At 46.8% G+C, this 22,057-nt stretch overlaps 1 protein-coding gene across 1 annotated transcript in view; it reads left to right on the forward strand.

The window, feature by feature from the left end:
- Positions 1–22,057, forward strand: part of DDX46 (DEAD-box helicase 46) — a 1,041,144-nt gene that overhangs the window by 147,330 nt on the left and 871,757 nt on the right. The window contains exon 5 of the mRNA XM_085617987.1: positions 2,336–2,501. Coding sequence (XP_085474113.1) covers positions 2,336–2,501 — 166 coding nt within the window. The remainder of the gene's footprint in view (positions 1–2,335; positions 2,502–22,057) is intronic.

A 22,057-nucleotide genomic window follows, 5' to 3' on the forward strand; every position in this document is an offset into this window, starting at 1 on the left:
GCAAGCTCGGGGACGAGGATTCTTCAGGTGCCACCACCACTTCGAGAGGTAATTTGGGTAGTTGGAGGATAGGTAGGTACCCCGGGATTGGGCACAGGGGACCGCGGGGCGCCGGGTGCAGAGGTACCTTTTGGTGTCGGGAAATCTTACCCTCTGTTGATCGCGTTGGGGGAGGGGGGGGTGCACCTGGTTCTGAGGCTGCAGGCTTCTTCAAGAGTGTCGAGGGAGGTCCTTGGGTGCCGGACTCGGGGTCACAGTCGCCGTGGGGTCGTCCTCATGGTCTTTGTTCACTCCCCCCACAGGCCAGGCTTGGCGAGTGCAGTGTGTGCTGGGTTCGCGGTTCCGGGCTGCTGCCAGGGATTAGAAGTAGATTTTGAGTAGAGCCTCTACTCATGGGAGTCCCAGGGGGCTTAGAGTAAAAAGTTAGCCAGGTCCTCCGGGGTTTGTGAGGTTGCTGGCCACAAGAGATGCCGGGTTGGAGCAGGAGCAGGTTCGAGGGTCGACAGGCCGGTGGGGCTGGGGCCAAAGCAGTTGGTGACTTCCTCTTCTTAGCAGCTGCAGGGCAGGTCTTCTTTCTTCTAGCTCTTCTTCGGATTTCGGAATCTGGAATCTGGGGAAGGAAGGTTCAGGGTGCCCCTAAATACTAGATTTAAGGGCGTTACAGGTAGGTGAAGGGCAGGCACCAATGGGTCCCTGTCCTGGGGTGGGTACACCCCCTATCCTGCCTCTCTCCTGTGGGAGGGGGGCAGTAGCCTAGTCCTAATTGGGCCGGGCTTCCCATCTGGCAAAAGAGTGGGGGGGGGGGGGGAGTTACTGCAGCAGAAACCCACTTTCCTGCAACAACTATTTGTTGCTTTCTCACCACCTCATATAGTAAAGCCTATATCCAAAGTTAAGTGCATTCAAATATGTGATGCTAAAGCCAAAATAACTCTACCTACCCCTCCTAGAGCACGTTCTACTTGTAAGAAAGGAGCATCTATGTCTATCCTAGGTAACATTCCAATAGCTGAAATACGTTTAACCCTTTCGCTGCGGCGGGAATTCCGCCGCAGCGCTGGGGGGTGCGGGGGGCAGCGCGGTGGCGCTGTGCTCATGACGGAGCCGCTCCGTCATGAGCCACGGTTGAGCTGTGCTCATGACGGAACGGTTCCGTCATGACTCCGCCCATTTGCGTTGTCCCCCCGCACAGGCGGGGAAACAGCGCCGCGTAGGCGGAGCTGCCGCCAACGGCCGTGACATGACGGAACCGTTCCGTCATGAGCACACGGCAACCGTGGCTTATGACGGAGCGGCTCCGTCATGAGCGGGGAAGGGGTTAAAGCAGCTACATGGTCTACAACACACACTTTCACTAAACATTATCTTGTGGATGTTGTAGCACTCCAAGCTAATGTAGGTAAACTTTTTCAAACTACTGCAGTACCCACAGGTTAGCCACCTCTTCTGAGGAGGACTGCTTTACGGTCTATGCAAAGCATGTGTATCTACACCCACACATGCCCCGAATGGAATGTGATAATTAACCTGTAAGCATTTGTTCGTGGCATGTAATGTTGTAGATTCACGTGTCCACCCTCCTACCCGGACACCTGTGGCAGTTGTGATTTCTTTTCTCTATTTACGTGTATGGACATCTTTACTTACCACTTACTTCCTTACTTCATTCTAACCCACCTGCGGTAAAACAATCTAACAGTGGATCGATGCCCATGCTCATTATCACCAGGAGGAGGAGTCACTTTACCTCATGACTCGAAGAAAACCAACTTGCACACATCAGGATCCAATACTAGATGGCAGGAGTATACAAAGCATATGAATCTACAGCACTGCATGCAACGAACAGATGCTTACAGGGTAAGTAACATATTCCTTATTTACAAATAATGGCCAAACTATTGAAACGATGTAAGCCAATTTGGAAAAGTTTGCAGTTGAGTGTGACCCTTTTCTGTGCACAGTATATTTTGTGACATTTTGTAGAGCTATTTTTGGACTAGTTCTGAGCAAATAAAAAATTTTGGGAGATTTTGTGTACGTTCTTTATTTTTGGCATCCCGGTCCCGTATAGCTATTGAACTCCCTGAGCAATTTGCATTCATATTTCAGGAATTGAACAAATGTTAATACCGTCTAAAATGTTTTATGCCTATTCTCTGACCTTACATGCTTTTATGAAGAGATTAACCAGTCACTGGCTATTTCATCATTGTATTTTTAAGGCTACTGCTCACAATTTAAAGAATGCTTGCTCTGAAAGGATGACTTCTATAACTATATATATGCTTCACTAAAAAAAATTACAAATCCTTCAATCTTGTTTCAATTGCAGAATTTTGATCAAAACAAACTCGAGGAGGAAATGCGAAAACGGAAGGAGAGGGTAGAAAAATGGCGAGAAGACCAGCGAAAGAGGGCTATTGATAATATAGGAGAACTGAAAAGAGAAATTGAAGAGATGAAACAGGGAAAGAAATGGAGTTTAGAAGACGATGATGGTAGCATAATTCTTCTTGCAGTTTTACAGTTATTCAGTATCCATTCAACATTAATTTAACAAAATGCTGTGACATCTATGCAGCTTTAGCAGCTGTTCCTGAAACTTTGTTAAATATGTGTTCGAGGCATATGAGCTGCAGATTGTACACTTAGCATAGATCGCCATCTGGTGTTGGGCCCGGATGTTTGCAGTTTGTTTTTCTTCTTGGACAGTCTTTGGAAGTCACGAGTTTGGTGACTCCTCCTTCGGTCCGTACTGCGCATGGGCTTCGGCTCCATCCTCAGATTGTTTTTTTCCGCCATCGGGCTCGGATGTGATACTTCGTGCTCCGGCTTCGAACTTCTACGGTTCCAGCCTCGACGGAACATCCTCGTTTCTTCGAGTATCTTCATCTCTCGAAGCGGCACTTTTCTCCATCCCGTACATCGGCACCGGCCTTCGGGCCCTCCTCGACTCCGGTCCCGGCCGATGGAAAGGACTCCGTTCAAAAAGTGCCCAAAATGTGGGTCTAAATTTCCCCACACCGACCTCCATCAGGTGTGTAATCTTTGCCTCTCTCCAGAACACGAGGCCAGAGACTGCCCCGCCTGTAAGTCTTTTTGATCGAAGAAAACCATCCGGGATCGAAAAGCTCGACGCACCATGGCGCACTCATCGTCTGCAGCTCCACCGGACATCTTCGGAGACGGCGCCGAAGCTTCGGGGCAAACACACACCGAGCAGGAAGAAGACGTCGTCAGCGCTTCCGAGGCCGACGACTCCGACGTGGAGGACATCACACCGGCGCAGCGGGCCGTGAGTACTGTGCCCCCTCCCACCCCCGCGCCCAAAACCAAAGAGACTCCGGTTACTCCCTCGCCTGCCGGCCTGGGCAAAACCAAGACCAAAGCTTCGATCACCCCACCTTCGGGCTCGGTGTCGAAGCATCCAAAGTCTCACGGCAGCTCGGGATCGAGCCAGCCGACGCCCGGTGCCGAGAAACAGCATCCGGCACCGAAGAAAGCAATATCCAGCTCGACTCCGAAGCCACCGGTGCCGAAGCCTGGACTCTCGGTGCCGACCAAACACAAACATAAATCTGTCGGCACCGACGCTCCGGCGCCGAAAACTCCTTCGACGCCAAAAAAACCGGAGGCCCCAAAAAAGCATGGCGCACACAAACCATCGAAGTCCTCGGTTCCGAAATCACCGGTGCCGACGGACGATTCGACGCCACTGGCTCTGTTTACACCAGACCCTCTACAAAAGACTGTCCAAAGATCCAAAGACTGGACTATTGACTTTAATTATCAAGAAAAGACGCCTTGATACCCGGCTCCTCCTCCACCACCCAAACGGAAGGACTCTGCTACTTCTCCCCTCAGAGTGCCCTCCCCACTACCACCTCCCCTACCTCCTCCACCTCCTCCACCCCCTCCCCCTCCCAGGTCTCCGCCACCTTTACCTCACTACTCTCCGGCCCCGTCCCCAGATCCGGACAACGGGGACCCGGACAATTATCCGGCGGACGCCCCAATGGATCCCACTCCACCAGGGACCCCAGACCCGTGGGAGGATTACAATAACCCTGATGTACCCGATATTCCTCAGGACGACCTATACCCATCCAGGCCGTCTCCTCCAGAGGACTCCTTAGGGTTCCATCATTTAGTGCAGAGAGCAGCACACTACCATGGGGTGGACATGCACACTGAACCAGTGGAAGACGACTTCTTACTGGATACATTCGACATACAGGACAAATCCACCTCTATCTTACCCATGCTTAAGGGTGTCACCAAGCATGCCGCAGAGGTGTTCAAAGACCCTGTCAGGGCCAGGGTACTAAACCCTAGAATAGAGAAAAAGTATAAGGCGGCACCCACAGACCCTGCATACATTAAGGGCCCTGCTCCCTTAGATTCCCTAGTTGTCTCTACAGCTAGAAAGCGGGCTAACTCCCAGTCCTCAGGAGAAGCCCCACCGCCAGACAAGGAATCCAAACTCCTAGACGCGTCTGGCAAGCGCACCGCCTCTCAAGCTGCAAACATGTGGCGCATTGCAAACACACAGGCGCTACTTGCGCGCTATGACAGAGCACACTACGATGAACTTGAGGCTCTTATGCAGCACCTCCCCGAGAAACACAAGCGTAGGGCTCATGAGCTAATACAGGAGGGTAAACTCATTACAAACACCTCCATTAAGTGTGCCCTCGATGCAGCCGACACTGCTTCTAGAGCCATAAATACCAGTGTCCTGCTTCGTCGCCATGCCTGGCTCAGGATCTCAGGGTTTAAGCCTGAAGTCCAGGCGTCCATACTCAATCACCCCTTTGACCAACAAACGCTCTTTGGGCCCAAGGTAGACGAAGCGTTGGAAAAGATGAAAAAGGACACAGACACAGCAAAGTCTATGGGGGCACTCCAAACACAAGCGTCTAAACGTTCCTTTCGACGCTCCTCCTTTCGTGGCACAGGCAGAGGCTTCTCCACCGATAGCACCTCTACCTCCTACAAATCCCCTCCTCAAAATACCTTTTCAAAGGGCAACCAAAGGGGTGGTTACAGAGGCAACAACAATAAGGGCAGGGGCAAAACTAACAACACCCGTTCTGCCACCCCGCCCACACAATGACTTCCCTCCGCTCCCCCCAGACCATTCCACTCCGGTCGGGGGCAGACTACAAAACTTTATCCACGCATGGGAGTCCATAACATCGGACAAATGGGTGACCCAAATCATTCGGTCAGGGTACTGTCTCGAGCTAACATCTACCCCACCCAATATCCCACCAAGGCACCGCCCAATGTCTCAAGAACATTCCACACTGCTCAAACAGGAGGTACTCTCCCTCCTCCAAAAACACGCTATAGAGCAGGTCCCCATCAATCAGCAAAATCTAGGGGTTTACTCCCTATATTTCCTAATACCAAAGAAAGACGGGACCCTCAGGCCCATTCTGGACCTCCGGCCTCTAAATGCCTACATACATTCAGACCATTTCCATATGGTCACCCTACAACAAGTCCTCCCGCTCCTCTATCAGGGAGACTTTCTCACAACATTGGATCTGAAAGACGCATACTTTCACATTCCAATACACCCCTCTCACAGGAAATACCTCAGGTTCGTGGTGGACGGGCAACATTACCAATTCACGGTTCTCCCCTTCGGGGTCACCACCGCACCACGGGTGTTTACCAAATGCCTAGCGGTAGTAGCAGCACACCTCAGACGTCAACACATTCACGTCTTCCCTTATTTAGACGACTGGCTGATAAAAGCCGCGTCTTACCATCAATGCGTGCAGCATACAAACAGCACCATCCAACTGCTCCACCAGCTAGGCTTCACGGTGAACTACCAAAAGTCCCACCTCATACCATCTCACACAAAGCAATACCTCGGGGCCACTATAGACACCTCCAAAGGTATTGCCTATCCAAACACAGCCAGAATCACAAGCATTCAAGCCTTACGCATTCCTTCCCCAACACTCTCTTCCAGCAAGAGTGTTCATGAAGCTCATAGGAATGATGGCGTCTTGCATCTTTATAGTGCCCCATGCAAGACTACACATGCGTCCACTTCAAGAGTGCCTAGCACAACAGTGGAACCAGGCCCAGGGTCAGCTGACGGATCTGGTGTTGGTGGACGGCCGCACACATCACTCTGCAGTGGTGGAACACCACAAACCTTTCAAAAGGGCGGCCGTTCCTGGACCCGGTTCCTCAGGTGATTCTAACAGCGGACGCATCGCTCTCCGGCTGGGGAGCGCACCTCCTACACCTCACAATGCAAGGTCTATGGACGCCACAGCAAAAATTGCTCCACATCAACCATCTGGAGCTCTTGGCGATCTTTCTAGCCCTAAAATCTTTCCAAAAACAGATTTCGGGCAAAGCAGTCCTCATTCGCACAGACAACATGACTGCTATGTATTATATCCAAAAACAGGGGGGGACACACTCTCCCCAGCTCTCCCGCTTAGCCCAGAGCATATGGAGATGGGCAATTCCCCAAAACATCTTCCTCCTGGCACAACACGTTCCAGGCGTACAAAACACCATGGCAGATCTGCTCAGCAACAACTACACGAATGGGAACTGCATCCGCAAGTTCTTCAACCATTCTTCCAACAGTGGGGGCATCCTCAGATAGACCTCTTCGCCACCCACGAAAACAAAAAATGCCCAAGCTTCGCCGCCAGATACCCACACCCATTGTCCAAGGGCAATGCGATATGGATGAACTGGTCAGGCAGATTTGCATACGCCTTTCCACCTCTCCCACTAATTCCATTAGTGGTCAGGAAGCTACAACAGCACTCCCTCACACTCATTCTGGTAGCTCCGACGTGGGCCAGGCAGCCGTGGTACACCACGCTACTACAACTATCAGTGGTACCACATCAAAACTGCACCTATCCCCATGCCTCCTAACCCAGAACCATGGAGAAATCAGGCACCCGGACCCAGCTCAGCTCAACCTGGCGATCTGGCTCCTGAAATCCTAGAATTCGGATACCTTAACCTTCCCCCTGATTGCATGAACATCATCATGGAAGCCAGACGTCCTACCACTAGAGCATGTTATGCCGCAAAGTGGAAAAGATTTGTTATTTACTGCCGTAACAATACAATCAACCCTTTAGATGCATCCATACAGCACATCATATGCTATCTGCTCCATCTTCACAGGTGTAACCTGGCATATTCATCCATACGCCTACACCTAGCAGCGATCGCTGCTTATCTACAAAACAGACAGCATTTATCTCTCTTCAGAGTGCCCGCTATTAAAGCCTTCATGGAAGGCCTTAAACGAGTAATTCCTCCCAGGGCACCACCTTCCCCTGTATGGAACCTAAATTTAGTTCTTACACGACTAATGGGTCCGCCCTTCGAACCAATGCATAAATGCGAGCTACAGTTTCTCACCTGGAAAACCGCTTTTCTCGTAGCTATCACTTCCCTTAGAAGGGTTGGTGAAATACAAGCGTTCACTATACAAGAACCCTTCATACAAATACATCACAGCAAGGTAATACTTCGCACAAATCCGAAATTCCTGCCCAAGGTCATTTCCCCCTTTCATCTCAATCAATCGGTGGAATTACCTGTCTTCTTCTCGCAACCTCAATCTGTTGCAGAAAGAGCCTTACACACTCGATGTAAAAAGGGCCTTGCTATACTACATACAAAGAACGCAACCCTTCAGGAAGACTAAACAATTGTTCGTCTCCTTCTCTCCACCACATAAAGGCAACCCCATTTCTAAATCAGGGATAGCTAGGTGGATTGTAAAATGCATACAGATTTGCTACCAAAAGGCTAAAAGAACATTATCTGTTCCGCCTAAAGCCCATTCTACAAGAAAGTTAGGGGCTTCTATGGCCTTTCTAGGGAATATACCCTTAGATGACATCTGCAAAGCAGCCACATGGTCTACACCGCACACCTTCACAAAACATTACTGTGTAGATGTGCATTCCAAGCAGCAAGCTAGAGTGGGCCAGGCTGTACTAAAGACACTATTTCAAACCACTGCAACGGATACCGGTGGTCGCCGCTAGGGTTGGGTACTGCTATATAATCTATGCTAAGTGTACAATCTGCAGCTCATATGCCTCGAACGGAATATGCTACTTACCAGTATGCATCTGTTCTTGGCATGTAGAGCTGCAGAGTTGTACACGCCCACCCGCCTCCCCGGCTACCTGTATCCGTTCCAGTACATCTTATTTAGATACTACACACATGGGTTTCTCACTGTGATTACCAAGCTCCATCATTTCCCTGTTGGCGAAAAACAATCTGAGGATGGAGCCGAAGCCCATGCGCAGTACGGACCGAAGGAGGAGTCACCAAACTCGTGACTTCCAAAGACTGTCCAAGAAGAAAAACAAACTGCAAACATCCGGGCCCAACACCAGATGGCGATCTATGCTAAGTGTACAACTCTGCAGCTCTACATGCCAAGAACAGATGCATACTGGTAAGTAGCATATTCCTTGTGTTCATCAAATGCCTCTCTAAGCTATACCAAATTATATTATGCTTACATTAGTGTTTATGCTTAAAATTTGTATTACAATGTATGCCACTGGTGATTGTGGCAACAGGGACCGCATTGTGTGACAGGGTTGATTGAAGTAAGCAGGATACCATGTGATTAAAGGTAAAATATGGAACGTTCTGTGGCATTTTTAGCTAGCTAGATTAATGTTCTAACACTCTTCAGTGCAAAATGATTTTCTATGCTAGAGAAAATGGGTAATTTTCTTGATGCATACAGTGGATCCTAATCAAATTATATTTACCAAAATTAATTGATTTATCTTTCTGGAAGCACAGGACTCATTTTACTAATACTGCCCTTTCCGCATTTCAGAGTAAAATAATTTGTTTAAAACCTGCACAATGTTGCCCTCAGAAAGCAAGTATATATTTACACACTTGTACTGAAAGTAGTGTATAGCTTGAGATGGAGCGGAGTAGAAAGAGCGTTTTCGGTGTATAATATGAATTTAACGTTCATGCATTCAGCTGCCAGAACGCTAAATTCATACAGCGCTGCTAACCTTCATTAACACCACGTCTGATAAGCCGAAGTTTCTACTGCGCTTGGTCTCAAGCTATACACGATTTATCGGTGACCTAGATGTTTGAGATTTATCTTGGATCAATTAATTTAAAGTCTGAACCAGATTCATTCTTCTAAAACGGGTCTTCTCTGTACATAAGAATCTTCTTTATGTCCTGAGATTGTCTTTTAGATATATAACACAAGAAGACCGAAATGTCGACCAGCATACCTACTTTCACCCATGAAAGAATATAATTATACAGAATTCTTTACCTAGTGTATAGGAAGATTTTTTTTTTGCAAATAGTTATTAGAAATGGGTATTGTACATTAGTGACCAGTAGATATTTTTTCAGCTCCAGATTGTCAATCTCTGTCACTTCTGTTTGGGAATATTGTTTTGTACCCTTAAACTTTATTCATTTGATTATAACTTTCTATACAGAAAAAGAATACACCCTCTTGCTATATTTGATTCTTTTTTTATCATACAAATCTATCCGTATTCATATGTTTGAGTTTACTATTTTGGGTACTCAGAAGTGATATTATAAAATGCTGTTTCTATACATCAAAAAAAAATCCTTGTAGGCACCTTTACCAGATAAAATTATCCAAGTCCACAACGGTGTATTGGGTAGCCCAATCAACATAATACTGAAACTTCAAGCACAATGTTCTGCCGAATTCATCTTTTGAGATTCTTCTAATCCTTATTGAAATCGGTATTAATAAAGGCATGGTCCCTAATGAGGTAATTCGATGAATCAATATCAGAGGTATATTTGTAAACTGCCTTAATCTAACATCCTGTTGATTCATGATCATCATTATTCAATTAACATTTAGTTCCAGCTCATCCCATAACTAGCAATTAATTTATCAAACCCATCAGCAGAGATCACCTTTTCCACGCCAATATTAAACAGTTTAACAGAAAAGTGTGTCATAATATCAGATGGTCTCTATAGAGCGGTCAATTGCCACACGTTGGCAGACATTTTGCCTATAGAATTGGCTACAAGCACATGTGGCAGATATCCCAGTGTTGGTGGCAAATAAAAAGAAAATGGATAGCATCTTCAGAATCCATTATCTTGCATATAAATGTAGCTGAATTATCCTGCTTCCACTTATCTGTAAATATATTCAGACCCTGTGTCCTCAGTCTAAACATGACATACAAAGAGCTAGCATTCCTGTGACTGGTGATCCAGACACTGAGGTTAGGAGCCTTCCTTTAAAAATTCAATGAAGACCTTTTTAGCTGATTAGACTTCTTTTAACACTACATTCTGAAATGTTAGTGAGGAGAGGAACTGTGGAATCTTTTGTGCAACGTGAAGGGGACCATTTAGGTGAGGCCAAGCCTTTGTCTTTCTTGATTGCCTTTTCAGTTTGGCTGATGACAGAGTAGTGCTGAAACCTCACACCTCTTTGTGCCTCTGTTGCGGGTGCTCCAGATCCTGCTGTGAAGTGTCATTACACAAAGGCTTTGCCCAGAGAGCAGTCTAGCAATGGATATTTGAAAGGGGTAGCAACATATGCCTCATTTGGCCTATCTATGTACGGTACTAGACCTAAAGTTTGTGATTTAAAAATATTCAGTACCTAGAGATGAATTAAGAACTGATTTGAGACTAAATTACTACTTTGCTTCCCTTGGTACTATTTTTTGGCTCTGGCCGTAACAGCTCTGCCAGATCCAAATCACCTAGTGAATCTCTTAACATGTTTAATGTAGGGTAATGAAAAACTTCCTAGCAATCGTAAAAGAAAATTTCAATTCTATTAAGGACTCTGAGGCGAGGATTAGGCTGTACTTTCTCCACTTTATTTTCACCAGCAGCCATCAGGATCACTTAAACAGAACAAACTACATTTCCCATGAGTCCTCGGGAAATGCAACAACAATGTTTTATAAACCATGTCCAATCAGAATGCAGGAGCTCCCATGATTTCCCCCGAGGATGCTCTATCCTCCTCTTTCTTCATGCAAACACAGCTGATCAGCCTCCTTGTCACTCCTGTTTAGCTGAGTCTGATCCTGACAAAGCGACAATGAGAAACTTAAACACGTCACTCTCAGAAGAATCTCCAAACCTCACATAACACAAAACTTGAACGACGGCCAGCATTGGATGATAGTAAACAGTGTATGAAAAGAGAACATTACTTACTTCAGGACGAAGACTCATCAGGAGGGATGTCATACCAGGGTGGGCTAAACCTACCCTCCGAGTCCATAATAGAATTGAAACTTTCCTTTACAATTGCTAGGTAATTTTTCATTCTATGTCCGGACGGGAGGTTCGGATTAGGCTAGTTTAAAGCTTGTCCACCACCACGAGTGCCAGGCTGGGCGCCGGTATAAAATAGAACCTTTTAAAGGTAGCTTCTGAGGACCAGTCCGCAGAATTCAGGATGTCCTCTAGCCGCGTTTCCAGGCAGAACACCTTGGAAGCCATTGCTCCTCTTGCAGAGTGGGCTTCAAAATTGGAAGTATCTATGCCTACCTCTTGCATAGTCCACCAGACCCATCTGGCTATATTTGGGGAGTAGACCACCCTGTGCGGTTTAGGAAGGGCAATGAATAACTGCTGAACCCCATGTGGGCGGAGCTCCTCAGTCAAAGCTTCATAGGCCTTGAGCATTCGAACCAAGCACAACTTTGGAACGGCTGGAAAAGCAGGAGAAGACACCAGTTGTGAATTACACTTCGTCCTTCTTGATATATGAAAAGTGACCCTCTCCGGGGTATACGCCCTACCTGTCGGGTCCAGTGCTCGTACGTCCGAGACCCTTCGACAAGAGATCAAACAAAGGAGGGATGCCAACTTTGCAGATCTCTGCTTCCTGGACAGATACTTGTTAGAAGGCCATGAACGAAAGATTGAGAACCTTATTCACATCCCAAAAGGTGGAGTATCTAGGCTCCGTAGGAGAGGAGAGTCGAATACCTTGCATGAGCTTGCACACCAGCGGATGCTTCCCTACTGGGTGACCATCCATTGGGACATGCCCCGCCGGGATGGACGATCTAAAAGTGTTAATTGACCTATACGCCAGACCCTCCGAAGCCAACGAGGCCAAGAAATTCAGGACATGGACAACTGCAGCCCCCACTGGTTCCACTTGTTGTCCATGACACCAACTCCCCCATCTTGTCCAGGCGGAGCGTTATCTGTTATTGGTGCTATCAGCCCACGACTTGGCGAGAAGGGAGACCGCTTCTGCAGAAAGTCCTCGCACCTTCCAGCGTTCCCTGAAATCTCCCATGCCATAAGAGACAGAGCCCCCGAAAGAAGCATGTGATGATTGCCTTGGAGATCTTGAAGGAGATCCTGAAAAAGGGATAGATGGATTGGAAAATCCCAAGAAAGTCCCATCCGAACTGGAAACCAACCTTGAGATCTCCAAACAGGGGTTATCACCACCTGGTCCGCCTGTTGTCTCCGAACTTGGGCAGACAGCCGCCTAATCATTGCAAAGGGGAAAAGTGTAGCCCCTCTCTGAGCTCCAATCCTGGAGAAATCCATCCACTGCAGCCGCTCCTGGATCTGGGTGCCAACTGCAGTACCTCTCCAACTAGTCGTCCAGACGAGAGGCAAAGAGGTCGATCATGAAGGGGCCACATCTTCCGGATCCAGTCTGACGCCTGGGGATATTCTAAGGTGAGGAATCTAACTAACGTGTTTCTTTCAGATACATCGTTACCGAAGGTAAGTAACTTGTTCAACAGGCCTGAAACCCTTGGAATACCTCTGGGAGTAACTTCCAATGGCGATAATGCCAATCCGCTATTTGATTTGAGGAACCTGTGAGGTGTTCCGCTGATGGGTAAATCTGGGTGTTTAGACGTACTCCCAGAGATCCCAGGCTAGATCCAACAAGACTTTTGACACCTCCCCCCGCTCCCCCCCCCAGTGGTTGACATAACAAACCGCTGCCATATTGTCCATCTTTAAAAGGACACAGCACTGCATCCTGTCTTTGGTCCAGAATTTCACTGCAAAGGACTCCCCCCAATCAGTTCGAGGCAATTTATGTGAAGTCGCTGTTCTTCTGAGGACCATCTTCCGCCTGTAGAAATTTCCCCGCATCGGGCCCCCCAGCCTGAACTGCTGGCATCCGATCACCAAGTCTGGTTAGGAACCAAAAATGGCGCTCCCGATCCACCATCGTAATTCGATCTTTGCCTCCTCCGAGAGGAACAAACAGAGTATGTTAACCCTCTGCATGGGTGTGAGCTCTTGAGTCTCTGCAACTCCCTGTAGTGCAGAGGGTCTGGGAAAATAGCCTGAATTGAGGGAGAGGAGGCCCACCACCCTGGCTAGATGGCGAAGGGAAACTGGTCTTGGCAACTGTTCGCCTGAGTTTGTGCTTGATCTTGGAAAGCTTGCGAGAGGGGAGGCTTAAGGTGGCCTCTACCGAGTCCACTATGAAACCTAAAAACTGGACCTTCTGAGAAGGAACAAGCATGGACTTGCCTTGTTGATCACGAAACTTAAGGATTCTAAAAGGCCAATTGTTACTTGGAGATGAAAGATCAATCGTCGAGGGCACTGTTTCATCAGAAGGATGTCTTCTAAATAGATTATTAGCTTGATCCCAAAGGCCCTGAGGTGCTGTACCACCGGCCTCATGACATTGGTGAAGCACCATGGCGCGGAGGATAGACTGAAAGGAAGTGACAAATTTGAATATCTGTGAACTCCACTGAGACTGAAGGAAATGCCGTAGAGAGGGAAAATTGGAATCGTCAGGTAGGCATCCTTGAGGTCCAAGTGGACCATCCAATCCTGACTCTGCAAAAGATCCCTGAGGAGATGAATCCCCTCCATTTTGAAGTGGTGATAGATTAGCCACCCGTTAAACTCTCGGAGGTTTATCACTGGACGATGACCCCATCCTGTTTTTCCACCACAAACATGTTGCTGAGGAAACCCCTGGGATGGAGGGTCGAGGGCACTACAGCTCTCTTTGCATAGAGGTCAGAGGCCTCCCTGTCTATTAAAGCCATCTGCTCCGGGGAAAGGCTAGCGGGTTGGGGCGAGTATTCTGAATGGGGCAATCGTAAAGCTCTATCTGAAAACTCCAGACCGTCTGAAGGATCCAGGCATCCGAGGTCAGGGCGGTCCAATTGTGATAGAGATGCAGTCTGTCCCCAATTATTACATCCCCCTGAGTTCTGAACCCTTACTTTGCTGGGCACTGAACGAGCCGTTGCCTCTTCCTTTACCCCCTCTCCTTCTGGGGTACGAGCGCGTGGGATAGAAATTCCCGAACTTGGCTGGGTCCTGCCACTGTCCTCTGCGGGACTTCGTGCCTCGGTTGGGGGCCTGCTGGTAAGCGTGGCTGGTCGAGCACCCCCTGCCACGACCGGCGCCGCCAAAAACACAGGGAGTAAAGATCCGCTTGATGGAGGTTTGAGCCTTGTCTAAAGAGTTGAAAGTATTGAAAAACTTCCCCAACTCTTTCATAGAGGGGTCCCCGAATAGGTTGTCCTCCGCTGTAGGGCCAGCCGCCAACGTGACGAGCTCACCCAGCTTTGGGGCAATTATAATTAAGAGGGAACGCCGTCTTTCTGTTGCAATTGCTGAGTTTGCGTTTTCCAGAAAGATAATTGCCCTTTGGGCCCAACTCGAGAGAGCCTCGGAAGAGATGAGGGCCCCGGAATATTTTGCATCCTCCGCTATGTCGAGGATTTTAGCTAGCGGGCCTGCCACATCTAGTAACTTATCTTGCCAAGATCGCCAAAAGCGATCGATTCCTTTTTTGGGATCCCGCACAAATTTTGTTAAAGTGGCCATCTTGGTGTCTATTTCAGGTGTGAGATACACTTTGCCTTCCAGCGCTGGTCTAGGGCACTCCGCGCGGAGAGAACTCTGCACCTCCTCATCCAAGGGCTTCCTGAGTCTAGCAGCAATATAGGACGCCCCCTTAGGGGCCGGGGTCCATTCAGCTGACCTGGGATGCAGCAAATCATGGGGGTTCAACATGTCGCGCAACTTTTGGGGCTCTGTCCCCGGACCTGCCGCCACCGGGCACCAAGTTTTGCCCGAATCCCCATCAGATGTCTGGGGCGAGTCGGCCGGATCCCCCGCGGGGAAGGGGTGGGATACCCGGAGGGCCCCACCAGACCCTCCAATGTGGGAGTGGTATGGATAGGCTCTGCAAGTCCATAAAGGATTTGTTTGAGGCGTGCAAATGCGTCGACGTCCACCCCTGGCTCCTCCACGCGCTTAGGCTATGAGGCGGAGGTGGAAGGCTGTCCTGGAGGTAGGGGATCTGGGACTCCAGCATGATCTTCCCTCTGCCTGAGGGGTTTTAGAGTACAAAACAAAATTCACAAGGAACTCATTTATGAACAATAGTCAATACTGTGTGACTCAAATGATGTCACTCTGAATTAATCACAACCTCATATGCCTTTTCTTTACAAAAGTCATATCAAATTAATTATACATCATTCTCAATAGTAAGCCCAACCCAAAAAAAAAAGGCTATTCCCTTTTTGTTATATATAATCAACCTAACCTCAGCCGAGGCAGGTATAACTTTATTGTAAGGTCATTAATATCATAAACTTATTAGATACATTTATACAAATTACACATATATACAATTCATATTTACAGTGACATGTGACCCCATGTGAAACACCATAACCTAATATAAATACTCGTGTATGACGAAGGTGAAAAACAGAAAGAAGGTTATTGGAAATTATATAAGGACAGACTCGATTTTGTTTGTAAGTGTTAATAAAGAAACTGTCTCTTTATATGTGTTGCCGACGACGTTTCGACCCACTCTAGATACCGGGTCTCTTCAGGACTGTATTTTCTGGGGACATTAGTTGTGCACTTGTATCCATGAAGGATCCAATGTGTCTTGACGGTAGATAGGTATCTCTTAATCTCTACTTCAATGTTTCAATCCGAGTGGCTCAAGACTTCACAATGTTGCTTCCTAGAGATTGATATCTCTTAGAGCGGTAATTCCTGCATTTAATTATATCTGTATTTTCGAATAATGGCAGGTATATTCGGTATTTTTCAGTTTAACCGAAGCGTTTCTCAATTAATGTAGACGCAAGTTCAGCAGTAGGGATAACGCTGTACTCAATTCAAACGACCGGATACCGCTTGGAGGGGTTTTAGGCACTGCGCCTGCAGCTGAAGGATTTTCCTCTGCAAGGGAGCCACCACCTGTGTAACCGCCTTTAGGATGGATGTGTCCATCACCTGACAAAAATTATCATCAATGGGGAGGTAGGATAACTCTTCCTCCTACTCATAATAATCATCAAATTCTTCCATTACAGCAGTTTAGCCTACTGAAGCTACTGCCTGAGGGGAAATAAGATAGGGGATGTCACCCAATAGATAGTCAGATGTTAGTGCTCTGTGGTCCGCCCACCATGTACTGATGCAGGGTTTAGGCCCGGGACCTTTACTCTCTCTTACTGTGAGGGTATTTCCCTGCCTGGGCCGGTCCCTTATCACCGCAGAAAGCTCTTAGCCGCCGTGCGGGTGTTGTGCTCCAGGGAGGGGGCTCCGCAAACCGGCTCATAGCTCTATTATTAGAGCGTATCAGTCCTACTAGTGTAAGTGTGGCGGAAGTGTGTGTGTGTGTGTGTGTCAAAGCGCTCTTTGACGCGGAAGACAGATGCAACAAGCTGCCTAGTTATGCGTTCACCTCGTAATTAATGACCGCGGTTCCCCTAGCAGTCGGAAAACTGCCCCGCAGGTGGAGCCTGAGACTGGAGGGAAGCAGCCGCGAAAGGGACTAGAACGTTCCTGCGGCCTCACTTAAAGGAAAAATTAAGATTAATAGCAGCGCTTAGTAAACGGCGCACAAAGCATCATTAAACATGACAAAATAAGGTATTAGTAACTGCAAACGCATGAAGCAAACTGCATTAAAAAAACGAGCATTGGCATAGCCAATAGGTCTCGCCTTTGGGACCTTTATAAGTGTTTAGCCATGCAACAGTTGCAAAACTAAATACTGATAAGGTCCCAAAAGCGAGACCCGTGCGGCCGCGAAAGTGAAAGAGATCACGATCAAACATCAAAGCGAAAGTAATCGCGGTAAAGCGCGACGCGCGTGCCCGCGCACATGCACTTTAGCTCTAGGCTGGCCTGGTAGCACTTTTTGGAGCCCTCTCAATAAGTCTCGCCAGACCAGCGCATGCGCTGGGTCAGGCAAGACCTAACGAACGGAGAGAAAACACTTCTCAGACTGCTGGAGCAGCGAAGAAAAAGGAGGATAGAGCGTCCTTGGGGGAAGTCATGGGAGCTACTGCATTCTGATTGGACATGGTTTATAAAACATTGTTGTTACATTTCCCGAGGACTCATGGGAAATGTAGTTTGTTCCGTTTGTGATCCTGATGGCGAAAATAAAGTGGAGAGAGGACAGCCTAATCCGAGCCTCCGGTCCGGACATAGAATTGAAGGCTGTGGTTACAAATTAGAACATCAGCTAGCCCTTCTTGACAAAATTGTGCTGCTAGACTGGAGCAGAATCTGCTCTGTGCTTTAAAGGTCTTAAAAGCTGTGTATTCTGAGATGGCCTTCACTTGTAGTTCTTCGTAAAGCAGCAGTGGTGGTATTTATTCGGGGGAGATGACTAATTGCCCTTAAAAATTGTTGTGTGTGTACTGGAGAGCACGAACATTTAAATGGTGCTCAAGATCAGCACCAGTTTGTGCTGAAGGTTACACGTTTGCCTGAAATTATTTGATGATAATGAGTGAACTATCGTCAAGTTTTCAGTTATACACAATAAGAATTAAAAGTGTGAGCCAAAGCTGAGAACTCTCAAGCCTAATAAATCTAATGCCCAAGTAAAGTACAGATTACAGTTTAGAATTGATGAATCTAAACGTTTTCGAAATCTCCCATCATTAGAACTTTGCATTTCTTCTCACTGATTGACAGCCTCATGTTACAATAACTTTCAATAGATGCAAACAGCTTGTGACAATCTACCTAAGTGTGAGCAGTTAATTCTTTATCATCTGTATTAGGAAGACTTGTTAAATGTTCCTTCTACCCCTAAATACGGGACATCACTATTTACATGTTTCAGTACTTTGTCTGAATCATTTATGGAAATATTGAAAATAATTCATAGTAAAACTATTTGTGCAATATCCATTGAATCCAAAACAGATCTTGGCAAAATTATCTAATACACTAGTACTACAGATACTTTATCAAATTGTTTTTCAAAATGGCTCTGTCTCTAATATCTAACATCGTTTTGAGATCTACAAATGCACTGTACAGCATCCCTTCCATTAATTGCACGCATTGCATTACACATAGCATCAGATGTAACCCATTTTCAAAGGTTCTGAGAGTGGGACGGTAACCAGCTTGGGATTTATTGATAACCTGAGCATCCAAAAAAGTCATTATCAGTTGCTAAAGATATTTCCGAACAGTTTCCAAAAAGTATCAAGGATAAGTCGATCATTTGATGGTAGCATTACACCATCCTTCTTCTATACTGAAAGTATTACAGTTTTGTGCCAGGATATGATAATCCTGGTAACCTACTGAATATTATCGAAAAACCAGGTTAGCAGTGTTAACTACAGTTCATAATCTTAAAGGAAAGAAATCCAAAAGCATGAAACATGGGACCGTCTCTTTATCGTGATAAGTGTTTCAGCGATCTCTAGTGCTGTAAAAGGGCAAGGTCATAGGTGTCCCCTATTTCATAAATTAGAGAAGCAGTTACATGGTCTACTGCTGCTAATGATGAATCAGTAAAGAGGCTTGAAAATTGTTGATATCTGACTTATGGAATATTGCGACTAAAGTTCAGTACTTTGCTAATGCATTTTTCCTTCTAATCATTTATCCTCTTATCTTTTTTTTTATTCATTCTTGTGTGTTTAAAATATAGCTCCAGGCTAGAGTAATTCAAAGCCAGTATTACATATTCTATGCACGCCAATATGAATGTGTTTTACTTTGATGTGCATTAAATGAAATGAGTTTCTACACCTTTTCTAAGAACACCTTCCTGCTAGGAAGCACACATACTGTTTTGTTAAAATGATTTGTGATGGTTAATCTTTTTTAAAAACTTTTACATTTTTATTGCAAGCATATGCGGTCTTCTTCAGGTGGCATGTTTTCTTTTTTGTATTCTAATTGACTATGAAATGCTTGTTTTATTAGCTATGAAGTTCTTGTATTCACTCCGTTTTTACAAAAATGGAGACCCACAAAATGGACACCCCAGAATACCAGGGGCAGTTGTTTTGTGTATTAAAATGGTCCGAAGATGATGATACACAGGGTCTAAGGAGAGGCCAACTCATGTCGACTTGCTGGTGCACTTTCCATAAACCTTTCTCCATCACCTCCTCTCACTCGCTGCTCCTTTTCCGCACAGTCTTTTGTATTCCCATACACTTTTTAACCCTTCTGTAATTACAACCATCATTTAGTTTGAACATCTATTATTGCTGCCCTTAGCAAAAGCTTTGTGATAAATTATTCCCTCCTCATACATACTCCAACAATATGGTTTATTCTGCCAGTTTCTGTGCTCATTCTAGAGCACTATTTTTTTTTTTTAAATTTAGTTTTGCATACCTTGAGATGCCTTCTATTTATGTGCAAATAGATGTAGGAAAGTGCCCCTTTTTGACAGACTCACTCCCTCTTTTTGCCTGGTATTTGATACAATTTTGACAGATGTGTATTGGGTCCCAGCTTTTCATGTCTCCAGCGCCAGATCTCTTTCCCTAAAACTGTACAGTTGTTCCCCCGGTTGGCAATACCTTTAGCAGCCCTGTAAGTTGTACCCCAGGTTCCTAGGGCTTAGGGTGCTAAAGAGGGTCCTTGAGGGCTGCAGCATGTATTATGCCACCCTAAGGGACTCCTCAGCACACTCCTACAAACTACCACTGCAGGTTGTCTGACATGGTGCAGAGAAAAGTGAATACACAATGTGGCACATCTCCTGTGTGCCATGTCTGCAGACACTGCATGCAGTATATGTAAGTCACCCATACAGCAGGACTTGCAGTCCTAAGGCAGGGTGCACTATACTACATGTGTGGACAAATCTGCATCAGCTGATATGCCTCTTTGATGTCCAAGTCGATTCTTAGATATTACAAGCGACCAGCAAGCCATTTTAAGGACATGTGCTGGACACTGGTAATTAAGAGTTCCCCAGCTACATGATAGCTTTACTTAAACTATAAATGTTTGGTATCAAAAATCTCATATTAATAAGCCCACACTGATTTCAGTGATGGATTTATGAATACATGCACGCAGAGGACACCTTAAAGGTACCCCCTGAAAACCTACAGACTACTAGCGTACTGGCTGACTGGGGTAGACCAGCCTGCCACCACAGATAGGTTTTTGACCTCTTGCAAGTGAGAGCCTGTGCTCTCTGAGGGCAGAAACCGTGCCTGCTCCGGCCGATTATGTTGTCGCCTCCTCCAAGAAGCATGGCTAAGTATGCAGGCAATCAAGGCAGGATGCTTCAAAGACCTCTGCCGCCTTTGATATGAAACCCGAGGCTTCCCCAGACAAAGGAAATGCACCCCTCTACCTTGAGCCCATTTGGCACCAGGACAGGTGGGAAAATTAGCTAGTCAGGAGGCGTGTTTACCTTCAGGCTAATTCCACCCCAAGGTGGGCTACCTGATGTGAACACAAAACTTAGAATTCCACAGTCTTGGTTTTTGGGAGAAATAGGCTCACTGGGTCAGGGTTATGATCACTTTCCACAGTCACCTTAAAGGTAAGTAGCCCATTGGCATTCCTGTCACTCCCCTCAACGCCCATAAATTGAGTATTTAGGAGGCACCCCTTATGCCAGGAACTTGGATTCGATGCATCCAGAAGAAGAGGATAAAGAAGAGCCGCGAGACAAGAACTGAAGACTACTGTGGACGTTTGGCGCCAGACCCTGCCTGCCTGCACCAATCTTGACAATCGTGACCGAGTGACTCATCCTGCAGCTTAGCAACTACCAAGAGCCCCAGTAGACTGTCAGCCCTTTGCAAATTGCCAGCAATCTCCCTTGGAGTAGAGGAGCTACTCCCCTGCAGTCCGCAGGCACCGAAGAAGCAGAGTCCAGTTCACCGCGTTGCTACTCCGGGTAGTGCAATGCAGCAGCACCCCAGGAGGAGGTACCTGTGCTCCTGGAGGTCAGAAATGTCCCCCCACTGAATGTAAGGACACCAGGACCTATCAGAACTGCACAGCACCAATACCCGGGGTACTGGACCCCTTACAGCAAATAAAGCCCGTGAGAGTCCAATCCGGATTCCAGCGACACCGAGCAGCTGGTGATTTTTGTACCCTCAACCAGTGAGACCGACCGCTGCAAAGACCTTGGATGCACAGAGCCCAGCGGACTTATCCACTGTGCACCCGTGCGCCCCAGCCAGAGTACCAATGAACCAACTGTGCCCTAATGCTCTCAGGACCCTTGTGACCTGAGTCCCCTGTTGGGAGCTCTGACTTGTACCCAAGTCCCCCTCTGCAGCCTGTTTTCAGGTGGCCCCTTCTTTCCACGGGCATACCGCGCAAAGCTACCAAATCGACCAGCACCTCTGCACCCTGGGGCCCCAGGACGGGTAACAAGTAATTGTTGATGGTACGTTGGACATTAGCCCCCTACAACCTTATTTTCCTAAGGAGACCCTCAGAAACTGACCGTAAATAACTGTATGCAACATATGCCTTTTTCCCCTATAGGAAAGCATTGCTGCATAAAGACGCATTTAAGTGAACATTTTACTTGCCTGTAAAAACGGATAATTAAAAAGTACTTACTTGATGACGAAGTTCATGGTATCAAATTTTATATAAAAATACGACTTATTTTCTAAATTGGCATCTGATTTTTTCTTGTGTGTGCCTCATTGCCTCTGTGAGGACAACAAATTAGCACTGCCCTCTTATAAGCCTAAACTGCTTGCCCACA

This window comes from Triturus cristatus, chromosome 7 (assembly GCF_964204655.1).
Source record: "Triturus cristatus chromosome 7, aTriCri1.1, whole genome shotgun sequence".
NCBI classification, from domain to species: Eukaryota; Metazoa; Chordata; class Amphibia; order Caudata; family Salamandridae; genus Triturus; species Triturus cristatus.